The sequence below is a fragment of the Erinaceus europaeus genome, chromosome 18, assembly GCF_950295315.1.
Source record: "Erinaceus europaeus chromosome 18, mEriEur2.1, whole genome shotgun sequence".
In the NCBI taxonomy this organism is placed as follows: Eukaryota; Metazoa; Chordata; class Mammalia; order Eulipotyphla; family Erinaceidae; genus Erinaceus; species Erinaceus europaeus.
Window position 1 is genome coordinate 49,091,953 of NC_080179.1, and position 14,801 is coordinate 49,106,753.

Here is a 14,801-nt window from a genome sequence, read left to right on the forward strand (position 1 = left end):
TAGTAAAAATATCCAAACAGTAATTTATGTGATAATCATAGGAGTGAGGAAAGCCTGTGACAGAAATATTATCAGAAATGGGGAAACAACAGATGAGACCGTGAAAGAAAATACGAACTCTCTTGAGCTAAAGAACCTAAAGCTGAAATAGCTGAGTTAAGAGCCCAACTAGCTCAACAAGCTCCAGCAGTAACTGAGCATGGTAACAAGATAGTTGAGCTAAGGAATGGAGTGCACCACTGGTGGCATAGCAAGGGGATTAGCAGCCCAACTCCCATGTGTGTGCTTTCTTATTAGCTAAGAGAGAGGGAAAGTAACACAACCTTTTCTATTTTTTCTAACATAAATCCAAAAGAAAACAGAATAATCAAATATGGAATATTTAATAACCACTGGAAAATGTATTTAGAACTTTGCACCCTTCTACCTGTATATTTATGTTATACCATATATACTTTGAAAAATGTTTCCTTCTTCGATAAAGGAAACTTCAAAAGACAAACAGAAGAATTGCTTAGATGTTTTCAGACTGACTTGCAACCTCAGCAGTTAATATTGGCCTTACTGGTTGGACTAAACATTAAGATTTATGATATCCATTCATTCTTTTATTTATTTGTAATGTGGAGCACTTTACCAGAGAGAGAGAGAGAGAGAGAGAGATGTTGAGAGAGAGAGAGAGAGCACTGAAACATTCCACAGTGCTATGGTTCTCTCATTCTGTGGTAGAATTTGAACCTACTTCTTGGCTCTCGGCATAGCATGCACCCTACTCAGTGAGCTATATCCAAAGTCTTTTTTTTTCCCCAGTGCTTATTATGTATTGGTAAAATAGGTAGTCAGATAATTCACATACTACACTTCCAGTACTCAAAATCTTCTAGGAAATTGTAGTAAGCATACACTATAAAGGAAGCAATGGTAACCAGAGTACTATAAATTAAAAGAATCAAATGAATGTCTCCTTATTAATTTTTTAATCAAAAACATTTTAACATCTCTTTCTTTCTTCATCAACATATTTGGCTTAAATAATGTTAAATAAATAAATTTTGTTTTATGACAGAAACAGAGGCAGCTATGGAGTGAAAGAAAGCACAGTACCAAAGTTTCCCTCAATGGCTCAAATTGGGACATAGCACACATGCCAAAGCATCACACTATCCAAGTGAAATATGTCACTAGCCCTCATGGCAGAAAGCTTTCATCAACGAAATTTCTTCTGTACGTATCAACATATATGCATTACAGAATGATATACAAAGATTACTACAAAAGGTAAATGAGTTTTGTTTGAGTAGAATAAGCAGTTAATAATCCGAACAAAGAAATGCCTCACTTATCCTAAAAAGCATTCAGGTTGCATGTTTATTTGAAAAGAAAGAAAGGCAAATAATTCCCTAGCGCAGAAGGTTCTCTGACCTACCTTTGTTGATTTAGTAAATTCCATTCATTCTTAAAAATACAAGTAGATTGTAAGTAGGGCACCAAAGTAAAAACCCAGTGGTGAGGGGTAGACATGTAGCTTCCTGGGCCAGTGGGGGGTGGGAGTAGGCGGGAGGGATGGGAAAAAGAATAAATAATAATAAAAAAAAAATACAAGTAGAGCCCTATTTCTCCTATAAAGCCTTTATGGCAGCAAGTCAAACTTTCTAGTGCCACAACTGCATCTTGGAAAGATTTCTTTATTAAAGCTTTATCACACATTGATTTTTATGTGAGAAAGAGAGAGACCATAGAACACCACTCAGCTGTGGCACAAGTAGTGCTAAAGAAAAATCTGAGGCTTCAGATACCTAAGTAAACTATTTTTTTTAACTTACCTCTCAAATTCACATGTTTTCCTCTACTTTTTCTTTCCCTCCCTCTCTCCATTCTTCTCCTTCCTTCCTTCCTTCCTCCCTTCCTTCCTTCCTTCCTTCCTTCCTTCCTTCCTTCTTCTTCCCTTCCTTCCTCCTTCCTTCCTTTCTTTCTCTCTATTTTTTCTTTTTGCTCCTGGGCTACTATTTCAAATTCATATACAGAGAAAGAGTGAAAGCAAAGCAGTGGAGCCTGTCCTAGTGCCACAGCACTGGGCACTTTCTTACTCCATTGTGATACTAGGGCCCAACTTGTGTCATAACACAGCAAGCCATGAACAGTAAACTTATATACACAGCAAGCCATGGACTATCTCCTCAGCCCCAGAATAGATGTCTAACATACAAGACACCCAAACATATAACTAGAGCTATTTTCCTACATATCTATGTCAACCTTGAATCAAGTTAAAATTCCTTAGTTATTTTTCTTTTTTTTAACTTTATTTTATTTCTCTTTTGTCGCCCTTGTTGTTTATCGCTGTTGTTATTATTGTTGTGATTACAGTCCTTGTTGGATAGGACAGAGAGAAATTGAGAAAGAAGGAGAAGACAGAGAGAGGGGCAGAGACAGATAGACACCTGCAGACCTGCTTCACCACCTGCGAAGCATCCCCCTGCATGTGGAGAGTCGGAGGCTCTAACCGCGATCCTTATGCTGGTCCTTGTGCTTTGCACCATGTGCGCATTTTGTTTGTTTCCAAGTTTTTGCTATTATGAATAAAGTCACTTTGAACATGGTGGTACATCTATCCCTTCAAATCAATGTTATTATATCTTCTGGGTAAATGCCTAGTAATGGAATTGCTGGGTCATAAGGTATTTCCATTTGTACTGAAAGATTTTCCATACTGTTCTGCACAGTGGCTGCCCCAATTTGTATCCCTACCAGCAGTGTAGTAGAGTTCCTCTCTCTCCACATCCTCTCCAATACTTACCTTCTCTTATTTTATTGCTGGAGCCCATTCTCACAGCTGCGAAGTGGAATTTCAATGTGGTTTTAATTTGCATTTATCTAATGATGAGTGAATTGGAGATTTTATTATTCTTGAAGTAAGTGATTTGTATTCATAATATCATAAGCTTTAAATTCTTGCATTATTGTGAGCAGAAAGTACATCTTATAGAATGATCTTGACTTAAAAATACTTTTGAGAATATTTTCTTGCATTAATGTTTGTTATTGATTAATGTGATTATGCTTTTAGTCTAATGAGGATACAGATACATCTGTCTACTCTATGATACACCAATTCCTCTCCTGTGGATATATCCAAAGGAAACAAGCACACCCATTCAATGGTATCTATGTACACCTATGTTCATAGCAGCATAATTAGTAATAGTCCAAACTTGGAAGCAACCAAGATGTCCAACAACAGATGAGTGGCTAAGAAAGTTGTAATATATATGTCTATATTACTCTTCAGCTGTTAAATATGATAAAGTCATCTTCTTTGCTCCATCTTGGATGAAGCTTGAAAAAAAAAGCATAGTAAGTAAAATAAGCCAAAAAGAGAAGGATGAATATGGGGTGATCTCACTCGATGAAAGCACAAAGTAAAACTTGGACTGGTTTGATATATTGCACCAAAGCAAAGGACTCTGGAGAAGGAGGAAAGGAACAGCTTGAAGGGCTTTGGGGATCTTGATGTGTGATGGTGGAAGAGGACCTAACTTGGGGACTGGAATGTTTTGCAGTTATCTGTCAAGGGAAGATGAGGAATGGCATCCAGCTAACAACTGTACCGTAAAGCATTAACACTGCCTTGGCAAAATTTAAGAATAAGATATGTCTTTGTTTTGAAATGACTGCACAGTTCAAAATTCTTCATAAACTAGATCAAATATTTTTGAAAGCAAGTTAAAAAATGCAGTTGTTATTATTGTAGGTTTTAGAGTGGATTTTAAAATAACTAATTCAAAATAAATTAGAAATACAGCCATCATTAACTAACCCTGTCTCTATCTGGCACATAAATTTAAGAAAGTTACTTAGTCCCAGGAATGCCACTGAGTTACCCATGATTCACTATGGCTAAAGTGTTGACAGTAAAGTAAATCTGTAACAATTATAAATTTCATTACATATCTTACAATGTTGCACCTATTATCCCACCCCGCCTTCATCTGGGTCAAAGCTATGAACTGTGAATGTGCATACTAGAACACAATATCTAGAAGTCAAGTTTTACCAGAGAAACAAGACACAGAGAAAAAACAGCTATGATGGATTTGGGAGGAGGATTAGTATTACAACTATTAAAAAAAAAAGGTAGTGAGTACATTACACTAAAATTAATCAATAGAACATTAAAATAGTAGTGAACAATGTATTTGTAGACTCTACCTCATAGTAGAACTCATTGTAATTCTTATCCTAGTGAAAATAAATCATTGATAGTTTAGGTATTTACTGATCCTGAAATCCATTGCATTTATAGTATATGTTTGAGTTGAATAATTTTTAAATTAATCAAGTTGTGTCAATGGAATGCAGCAACTATTTTTATCTCACTATCTTCAAATTACACAATCTCAAAATTTTTCTAGATTTTAAGTGGAAATAAACTGTTATATTTACTAGATAACATATTATGTTAGAAAAGTAAAGTTTCTTCCCACATCTAAGAATAAGGGGGAAGAAATCTTTTCATTCTGGAGCTATAATAAAACCACAGTATTTAAGATCCAGGATATGCTGCACAAAGTGTACACACATGAAAAACAAGCAAACTGTCTGTGGTCCAGGAGGTGGCGCAGTGGGTAAAGTGCTGGACTCTCGAGTATGAGGTCTTGAGTTCAATCCCTGGCAGCACATGTACTAGAGTGATGTCTGGCTCTTTCTCTGTCCTCCTACCTTTCTCATTAATAAATAAATAAAATCTTTTTTTAAAAAAAAAGAAAAACAAGCAAACTGTCTAAACAAACCACTGTCCCTCAAATATAAAATATAATTGATTATCAATCAGAAATTATGCTTTCTTATCAGGATATCTTTATGCAATCAGCCAGTGCCCTAACTTGAGACTCCCCTCTACAAAAGTCATTTGCTTTTTTATTATTAATCATTTTTACTATGGCACCAGGATCACACGCATGTGGAATACTATTGTTTCCACGTCAATTTTTTCATTGTTTATTTTAGAGGGCAGAAAAAATGGAGCAAAAACAGAGAAGAGAGATAGCACAGCAACATGTCATCATCATTCATAAAGCCCCGCCACCCATGCCATGGTGTTCCTGAGTGGTGCTAGGACTCAAACCCAGTGTCTTGTACATAGTCAGGTGTATACTCTACTAGGTGAGCTATCTTCTAGCTCACTATTTCCTTATGTGCTACATCAGGAATTAAATAATGTTAAACTTAGCACAACCTCCCTCTATCTTGTCTATGTGTCTGAAAAAAAAATAAACAAGTAGAAAAAAAAAAAGCTAGCACAGAGATTCTACTCAGTGATGACATCTGTATGTTTAGGTGATTTAATGTAACATTAAAAATAGTAGTCATCCAATTCAGTGCCTATCATATACATAATATCACAAGCTCCCTCCCCCTCACTCCAAAAGCAGAGTAGCTGCTTCTCCACTTTGACTGATGGCAGCGACACTGAGACTGGCATATCTGAGAGCTCAGAGCACTAGATTTTAATCATGAGTCCAAGATGAATATCTTGTATTTGTACTACATAGAAGTCTTACTCATTTTTTTAAATAAGAGAATATATATTTTCTATCTTTTTGAATAAGATGGGGCTGTGGTGGAGTTCAAATATAAATGCAACATAAGGTCATAGGAGACAGAAGAAAAACTGAATAAAAGCAAGACTAATTATGTCAGAGAAACAAGCCAACTTCATATTCTTAAGAAAGGGAGATAAGTATGGACATGAAATTAATTACTAACTATCATTTTTCATCAGAGACCAAGCAGTTGCAAGCTACTTGCATTCAGATATTGTTTGCAAGCACGTTATGGTGACATGTTAACAGTTTGGGTGCAGAGCATTAAAGTGAACACTCAAGCTCATTAAAACTGGCATACGTAATGACAACACAACAGGCTATACCAAGGTGTAGTCAACTGAAAGTGCAATGTGAAGTTAACATAGATTATTTTTTGCTTAACTAGCCATACAGTCAGTTAAACAGAAGAGAAAAGACTTTCATATCATAAACTGGAGCTCTCTTGTGTGGAAATGTGAAGCAGATACATCCGTTTTTATTTATTTTTTATTTAAGAAAGGATAAATTAACAAAACCATAGGGTAGGAGGGGTACAGCTCCACACAATTCCCACCACCCAATCTCCATATCCCATCCCCTCCCCTGATAGCTTTCCCATTCTCTATCCCTCTGGGAGCATGGACCCAGGGTCCTTATGGGTTGCAGAAGGTGGGAGGTCTGGCTTCTGTAATTGCTTCCCCTGCTGAACTTGGATGTTGACTGGTTGGTCCATACTCCCAGACTGCCTCTCTCTTTCCCTGGTAGGGTGAGTCTCTGGGGAAGCTTAGCTCTAGGACTCATGGGTGGGGTCTTCAGTCCAGGGAAGCCTGGCTGGCATCCTGATGGCATCTGGAACCTGGTGACTGAAAAGAGAGTTAACATACAAAGCCAAACAAATTGTTGAGCAATCATGGACCCAAAGCTAGGAATAGTGGAGAGGAAGTGTTAGGGGGTACTCACTGCAAACTCTAGTGTACTTCTGCTTTCAGGTATATATTTTGCATTAGTTTATGGATACGTGTGAACATATGCTCTCTCTCACAGAACCTGGTCTATATCTAAGTTTTGGTACTTAGAAAGTGAACCACCTGGGATGGAATAAGAGAATACTATGAAAGGAAAGGTCTCACCCGAGTAATGAAGCTGAAGGGTTGTCATTCCACACATGAAGTCTCTGGACACAGTCTGAGCTGAAGCATGTTGAGGTGGCAATCGCTGCGTTGATTAGGTTGCGAATGGCAGATGCAATATTATTTGATATGGATTGGGAGAGGCATGCAGGAAAGTGGACCCTATCCTAAGGTTCCAGGACTGGGGGAAATGTAGGCTCTATAGCGGAGATGTGAGGTTCCGGCTGTCTTAGGGTTCAAAAAGACAATGGATAGTTAATGTTATCATCGCATTATTTGGTAATTGGGTTAACTTTGAAAAGTCCTTTTCTTAGAGTTTGCTGTATAGTACCCAGTATCTTGTATGTAGCTGTGCCACTGGTTGCTTCTGATTTACTTGGTCTAGGCTTTTGAAAGATTCCACATATCAAATACACAGCCTATATATTAAAAAGATTTAGTCTGTGTTTTAAAAACTTCGAGACATACAATTAATTTTCCCCACTCATATTAATTACCTAGTGATTTATATGACTACACTTTACTAGGAGTGTACATAAATACCATTCCCACCACCAAAAGACTGTATCCCACCCACCCACCCTACTAGAGTAATTTTGGTGATGGGAATGGTGTTTTTGTACACACCTATTAAACTGTAGTAATATAAATCACTATTTAATTAATATGAGAGGGGAAAAATTGATTGTATGTCTAACAAAGGGACTTTTCAAAGCTAACCCAATTACCAAATAATGTGATGATAACAGTAACTATCCATTGTCTTCTCAAACCCTAAGACAGCAGGAACCTCACATCTCCACTATAGAGCCTAAACTTCCCCCAGTCCTGGGAACATAGGGTAGGGCCCACTTTCCCATATGCTTCTCCCAATTCTTAACAAATAATATTGCATCCACTGATTGCAACCTAATCAATGCAACAAATGCCACCTCAACATGCTTCAGCTCAGACTGTGTCCACAGAGACTTCAGGTGTGGAATGACAACCCTTCAGCTTCATCTCTTGGGTGAGACCTTTCCTTTCTTAGTATTCTCTAATTCAATCCCAGGTGGTTCACTTCCTAACAAAGTCCCAAAACCTAGATATACACCAGGTTCCAGGAGATAGAGTATATGTTCACAGGTATCCATAAACTAGGGCAAATATATACCTGAAAGCAGTAGTACACCAGAGTTTGCAGTGAGTACCCCCCAACACTTCCTCTCCACTATTCCTAGCTTTGGGTCCATGATTGCTCAACAATTTGTTTGGCTTTGTATGTTAACTCTCTTTTCAGCCACCAGGTTCCAGATGCCATCAGGATGCTGGCCAGGCTTCCCTGGACTGAAGACCCTACCAGTGCGTCCTAGAGCTAAGCTTCCCCAGAGACTCATCCTACCAGGGAAAGAGAGAGGCAGACTGGGAGTATGGACCGACCAGTCAATGCCCACGTTCAGCCGGGGAAGCAATTACAGAAGCCAGACCTCCCACCTTCTGCAACCCACAAGGACCCTGGGTCCATGCTCCCAGAGGGATAGAGAATGGGAAAGCTATCAGGGGAGGGGATGAGATATGGAGATTGGATGGCGGGAATTGTGTGGAGTTGTACCCCCCTATCCTATGATTTTGTTAATGTCTCCTTTCTTAAATAAATAAATAAATAAGATGAGTCCTGAAATTGGTGCAACTCAAAATGTCCCTACTCATGTCCACAGAATGCAAGCTCAGACTTATAGGGATACAGAGGTTACACAGGCTCCTATGCTGAATATGGGCCCCAGATCAAATCAATGCGGTTTACAGTCAACAATATTTATACACCTTTACCATATTTGGAAGCGACTCTCTTCTTCCATGATACAGCTTTCTAGCCCTTTTTCCAATGATGGCATCATCTCTCCAGACAATAACTTGGGTCCACCTGCATATCAGAGGTCAGGCTCAGGCAAAAACTAATGAAGTCATGGGCCCTTTCAAATATAACTAAAGTATACCTACTAGCTATTTCCAAAACAGAGACCCCAAGTCTGCACTATTCCAGCCTTTAGGTTCATGATTAGTCAACAATTTGTATGGCTTTAAATATTAATTCCTTTTCAGCCACCAGGTTCCAGATGCTACCATGATACCAACCGGATTTCCCTGGACAGATGACCCCACCAATGTGTCCTGAAGCTCAGCTTCCCTAGAGCCCCGCCCCACTAGAGAAAGAGAGAAACTAGTTGGGAGTATGGATTGACCTGTCAACGCCCATGTTCAGGGGGGAAGCAATTACAGAAGCCATACTTTGCACCTCCTGCACCCCATAATGACCCTGGGTCCATACTCCCAGAGAGATAAAGAATAGGGAAGCTATCAGGGGGAGGGATGGGGTATAGAATTCTGGTAGAGGGAATTCTACCCCTCTTATCCTATGGCCTTGTCAGTGTTTTAATTTTATAAGTAAATAAATACATTTTTAAAACTTTTAAAGAGAGAGAAGGGGGTAAAAAAGGGCATTGGGATCCTTGTGCATTCTCAACCCCCTAATCTGGGGGGTTAGAATGGCCTGTGGACACCTAGCATGGGGAGATGACAAACTGTACTCGTGTGAACAATTGTACCGTAAATCATTACCACCCCCATAAAGTGCTAAATAATTAAAAGGCAAAAAAAAACATTAAATACTGACAACAGCATTTCAGAGATCATGAAAGAGGACAAGTTTTACATCCAGAGACTCAAGCAGACCCCACCTCTTGTGAGATGTGTTTTCTTTATTTCTAGTTGGACCCTGTACATGCATTACTTTCCTGATTTTGGACCATTTATTATTAATAATACAATAGTCAGAGAGAGAAAGAAAATTACCACATAAGCAGAGTTTCCTTAAGTTCCATAAGTCCTCCCATGTGGTGCTCGGGTTAGACTTTCCTTCGCACACATAGCAAGGTATTCACTCTACCCAATGAGCTATCTCTCAGGTCTATGTGGTATTTATTATCGAGTCTCAGTTTTCTGGGACTAATAGTTATAACTTTATATTATATCACATGGGATAAACACTTATAGAAAGTATTTAGCACAAAGCCTAACACAGAAAGCACTCACTTGTAAATCTTCCTTGGATGAGCAATTAATCAGCAAATATATGTAAAAAGGTGAATGATTTTTAAGAAGACAGATTCCCAGGTTCCAAGGTGACACAACTAGGAAGAAGATGCTATAAAAATGGAGATTTCAAGGATGTGGGTAGATCCGGGGAAGGCAATTACTAAACGAGCCATGAACATAAGCACCCATCCAAGGCTACAATGACATCCGCAGATATATTATTTGAGAACCAGCATAATGAATGGCACTGCTGTGTTCTAAACTACCCATCAGGGGGTGGACAAACTCCCTCCTCTCCCTTGACCAGCAATGCATTAAGTATTCCTAGGTGACCTCCAAGAACTAAATCAAGCTTCCAAAGGCGCTCAAGTTACACTCTTTCTGTAACTTATATGTCAAGTTCTAGAAAGCACATCTCTTGAAAATCAAGAGAAAAACCCACATTTACTTTTATATATAATCTGTGATAACTAGGCCAAGGTTGCACATTTCTATTCATATAGTTCCTTTTATTTTTCCTAGCCATTTGAGGAATATATAAGTAGGTCAAACATCTAGTGATTTCCAAAATAGAGAGAGATCTAGTTTAGATAAAAAGAATGAATGAACAGATTTGTTCACCAACTCAAAAAAAATAAATAAATAAACACAGCATATACATAGTAAGTCAATTCGTCCACTGTTTTTTGTAAGAAATACATGCCTAGGGGCTGGGTGGGTGTTGGCATAGCTGGCTGAGCACACAGTGCAAACATACCTGGGTTCTAGCCCCCAAAGCTTTGCAAGTGTCAAAGCAGGTCTACAGCTATCCCTTTTTCTCCCTCTCAATCTCCTCTTACTTTTGATTTCTGGCTGTCTCTATCCAGTAAATAAAGATAAAATTTTAATTAAAATATTCTCTATAAAAAATTAATGCATGCCTCTGAGGACTTAGTTTCTGTTTAATACTGCTTAAATGACTGTTTTAATGACATTTTTTTAATTTCAGGTTTTACTCAGAATATAATGATGACACTACAAATTTATGTCCAAAATCTGGCATGATGAATTGGGAAGAAATTACTTAAGAGGCCAGGCGGTGGTGCACATGGTTACACACTATAGTGCACAAGGACCCAGGTTCAAGCCCCTAGTCCCCACCTGCAGGGAGAAAGCTTCATGAGTGGTGAAGCAGGGCTACAGGTGTTTCTCTATCTCTTCCTCCTCTCTCAATTTTTCTCTGTCTCAATCCAATAAGAAATAAATAAATGAATAAATAAATTGTAAGTGTTTTATATGATAACAGTATAAACTCCAGATATACTATTTTGGTACTTTGTGAAGGTGTGAAGTATAATATGTGTCCTCAGTATTGAAATGTGGCTTGATTTAGCAGGCATCCACTTCCTAATTACCCATTCTGTTCTTTGGCACTTAGAGCTCAAAATGCCAGTTATACATAGGAGTAAATGCCTCTTTATATAGTCCAAGCTATTCAAAATTAATAGGAAAAGAGATCAACCTTGTGACTTTTCTTGCTTTCCAAATTCAAAGACTATACTTCCAATAGCTTAACCATAATCATTGTGAATAAAACAGCATTACTCAATATTTCCATATCAAAAGATTTAAAATACATAATCCTTTGCCACTTCCTTAAGTAGTAAATATCTACAGGCAAGTAGAAAGACTAGTTATAAAAGTATGGAAACACGGGGGTCAGGCAGTAGTGCAATGGGTTAAGAGTACAAGGCTCAAAGCGCAAGGTATAATAATAATAATAATAACCACAAAAACAAGGGCAAAAAGGGAAAATAAATAGATAAATAAAACATATTTTAAATAGTATAAAAACACATCAGGCAACTGACGTATGAAAGCACCATTAAGACAATGGCAAATATATACCTGCTTCCTATTTTTTAAATATTATTTCTCCATAATAATTATCTGAAGCAATTATAGTTCAAAATTATAGCAAGTCCTGATATTATGAACAATTCAAAATGAAAATATTCAAGATTAATAAAATTATTATCTTACATCTCTGTAAAAATATCACTAAGATACCCATTCATCTTTAAACTAACTTCAAATAAAACTTGTGTTTAACCTCTCAAAGTCACACAGATAACATTGGACTTCCATGTAGTACATTCATTCATATGTTCATTCAGAAGATCAATGTTGAGTGCTTGCTGATCTCATAAGAAATCTGTCAGTGCAAGGTAAGTAAACATGATTTAACCCTTTTGGCTCATGAATTAAGTTATAGTCTTTTTATTACTTCTATAAATTAACAAATAGTTTAAAGTAACAAACTTACGTAATTATAGTATTGAATAAGAATGGACTCTGGGAGTCGGGCTGTAGTGCAGCGGGCTAAACGCAGGTGGCGCAAAGCACAAGGACCAGCATAAGGAACCTGGTTCGAACCCCAGCTCTCCACCTGCAGGGGAGTCGCTTCAAAGGCGGTGAAGCAGGTCTGCAGGTGTCTATCTTTCTCTCCTCCTCTCTGTCTTCCCCTCCCTCTCTCCATTTCTCTCTGTCCTATCCAACAACGACAACAACAATAATAACTACAACAATAAAACAACAAGGGCAACAAAAGGGAATAAATAAATAAAATAACATAAAAAAAAAGAATGGACTCTAAGTACGAAGGTCTTTATTAAAAGAAAAAGAAAGATAAAACTCTTTTTATCTACCACGCAAATTATCTTCTCTCTGACCTGAAACAAGCTTAGGTCTTATGTATAAATAGAGTATAGGACAAAGAGTAACTAACTAGACAACCAAAGTAATTAGTATGATCTGGCAAACTGGGATAAAACCAGATTGCTTTGATACCAAAATATTTTATAGCCACATTATCCAATAATTGTTCCTATTATTTTCCACAGATTTAAGCCATAAGCCATGTCCCAGGAGCTACTCAGTAACATACCTTTCAGTTGTTTCATAGTACAGTTAAAACAAAACAAATAAAGGTGAGGTCTCTTTGGCACACCAGCAAAAGACGAAGTACAGTACATTCTCATGTAATTTCCAAATTAATTAAACTTTGAAAATAATCTTACACTTAAAAAGAAAAGCCACAAAGGGGAAAATGATTATCAAATCTGAATGAAATGTATAAATACATAGTCCCCCAAACCTACATTCCTGTAGGAGCTTTCCAGGAGAAACTAGAGATGGCTAAAAGTTACATACCTAATCACAAAGAAGGAACAGTAGATAATATCAATCTACTGGTGTTTGGATTACATTCATAGGCTTTATCAGGAATTACATCTCTCTCACATGAGCCAAAACTAAAGTTTCTCTATATATAATCATTAAAGCATAATGCCAAGTTTAGTTGTAAATAACACTATTAGATATAATTTTGATAACATAGAACACAACTTAGACGACAAAGTTTTCACCTACCATTGATCCATCTAGCTTCCAGATCATGAAGCACAAAGTCTTTTCTGAAGAGGTCGTCTAGAGACAATCTGGTTTCTGATGAGTTGGTTAGTTCATCTAAAAGAAAATAAATCCTAGATTAGACACATTCTTTGTATCTGTTTATAAAAGTGTGTGTGTGTGTGTGTGTGTGTTCACTAGCTTGTCGTATACATGCAATTCCATTGTTATGGACTGATTTCTTTTCTCATTCAAAAACAGAAAGACAGACACAAACTAAGAGACAGAGATAGACACTCCACAATACTAAAACTTCCCCTTTCTACTATCAAAGCTCTCCCTATATTGTGCCAAGATTCAACCAGGGTTGTCTGTATGTCAAGGAAGTACCCTATCCAGTAAGCAATTTCTCTGGCCCCAACTCATTAATATATATATTTATGAACACACACACACACACACACACACACAGATGTCTATCAGCTTTTGGTGTTGTAAGGGATAGAACCTCGGAACTCTGGGGCCTTTTACCACTTGAGCTATCTACCCAGCCTCTTTCTATTAGTATTTAAAACCAATGACTTGAAAAAATAGGTTATATTATATATCACTATGTAACACTATGAAAACTATAAAAAAATAACTCTTAGTGACAGAGAAAAAAATATATGGTTACTCAGAAGGCCAAGGATTTTTATAGCAATCTTGCTTCTCTGCATGATATTATGATGGGAATTATATAATATACATTTGTCCAAATACAGAGAATGACCATGGATGTTAAATATGGAACATGGGTGGTGGTGTGTCAATATCGATTCATAGACTGTAACAAATCCGTCACTCTTGTGTCAGATGCTGATGAGAGAGCCTGTGTCCCTGTGAGGGCTAGTAGTGTGAGAGGGTAAATCTATGTACCTTCTTCTCAACTTGCTTGTGAACACATACTTCTCTAGAAAATAGTCTGCTGTAGACAAACAAAAACATAAAATGACCTGGGACTTGAGGAGTTCAAAAGACAGAAACAAATGGCAGGGTCAAGAGAAGAGAGGTCATTTAGGAAAAAAAGAGTGAGTGATTGTTGCTTGGCAAACCAAAAAAGCCTTGATTGCAGAATTCCATTAAAATTGGGATTTTAATCAAACAATTTAATTAAATTCAGGTTTCTGAGTGGATGAGTGACATCTCAAGAAGATAGTTTTTAATGTTTTTTATTATCTTAATTTATTTTACAGAGACAGCCCGAAATTGAGAGGAAGGGGGAGATAGAGAGAGAGAGACACCTGCAGCACTGCTTCACCACCTTTGAAAATTATAGGGACTGGGGGCTTGAACTTGGGTCCTTGCACACTGCAACATGTGAGTTCCACCAGGTGTGCCACCACCCAACCCCCAAGATGAAATATTTTATAAAGCAGTTTTAAAAACTAAAGTTGGTTAAGTCTGTATAAATAAATAAATCTGTCTATTCTGACCACACTTAATTCTTAATTTATATTTAATCATCTCTGACATATATTTACTGATGATCCAAAAAAATATATATATATGGGTAAAGTTGAGAGGTAGTGGTCTAACTTTATTTGACAACGATAGGAGGTTATGCTGATATAATATCAAA

General features: G+C 37.4%; 1 protein-coding gene across 3 annotated transcripts in view; it reads right to left on the bottom strand.

The window, feature by feature from the left end:
* The window catches only part of DPP10 (dipeptidyl peptidase like 10), a 737,074-nt gene that overhangs the window by 530,205 nt on the left and 192,068 nt on the right, over positions 1-14,801 (bottom strand). For all 3 annotated transcript variants that reach the window (XM_060178018.1, XM_060178015.1, XM_060178016.1), the window contains exon 3: positions 13,202-13,297. In XM_060178018.1, coding sequence (XP_060034001.1) covers positions 13,202-13,297 — 96 coding nt within the window. The remainder of the gene's footprint in view (positions 1-13,201; positions 13,298-14,801) is intronic.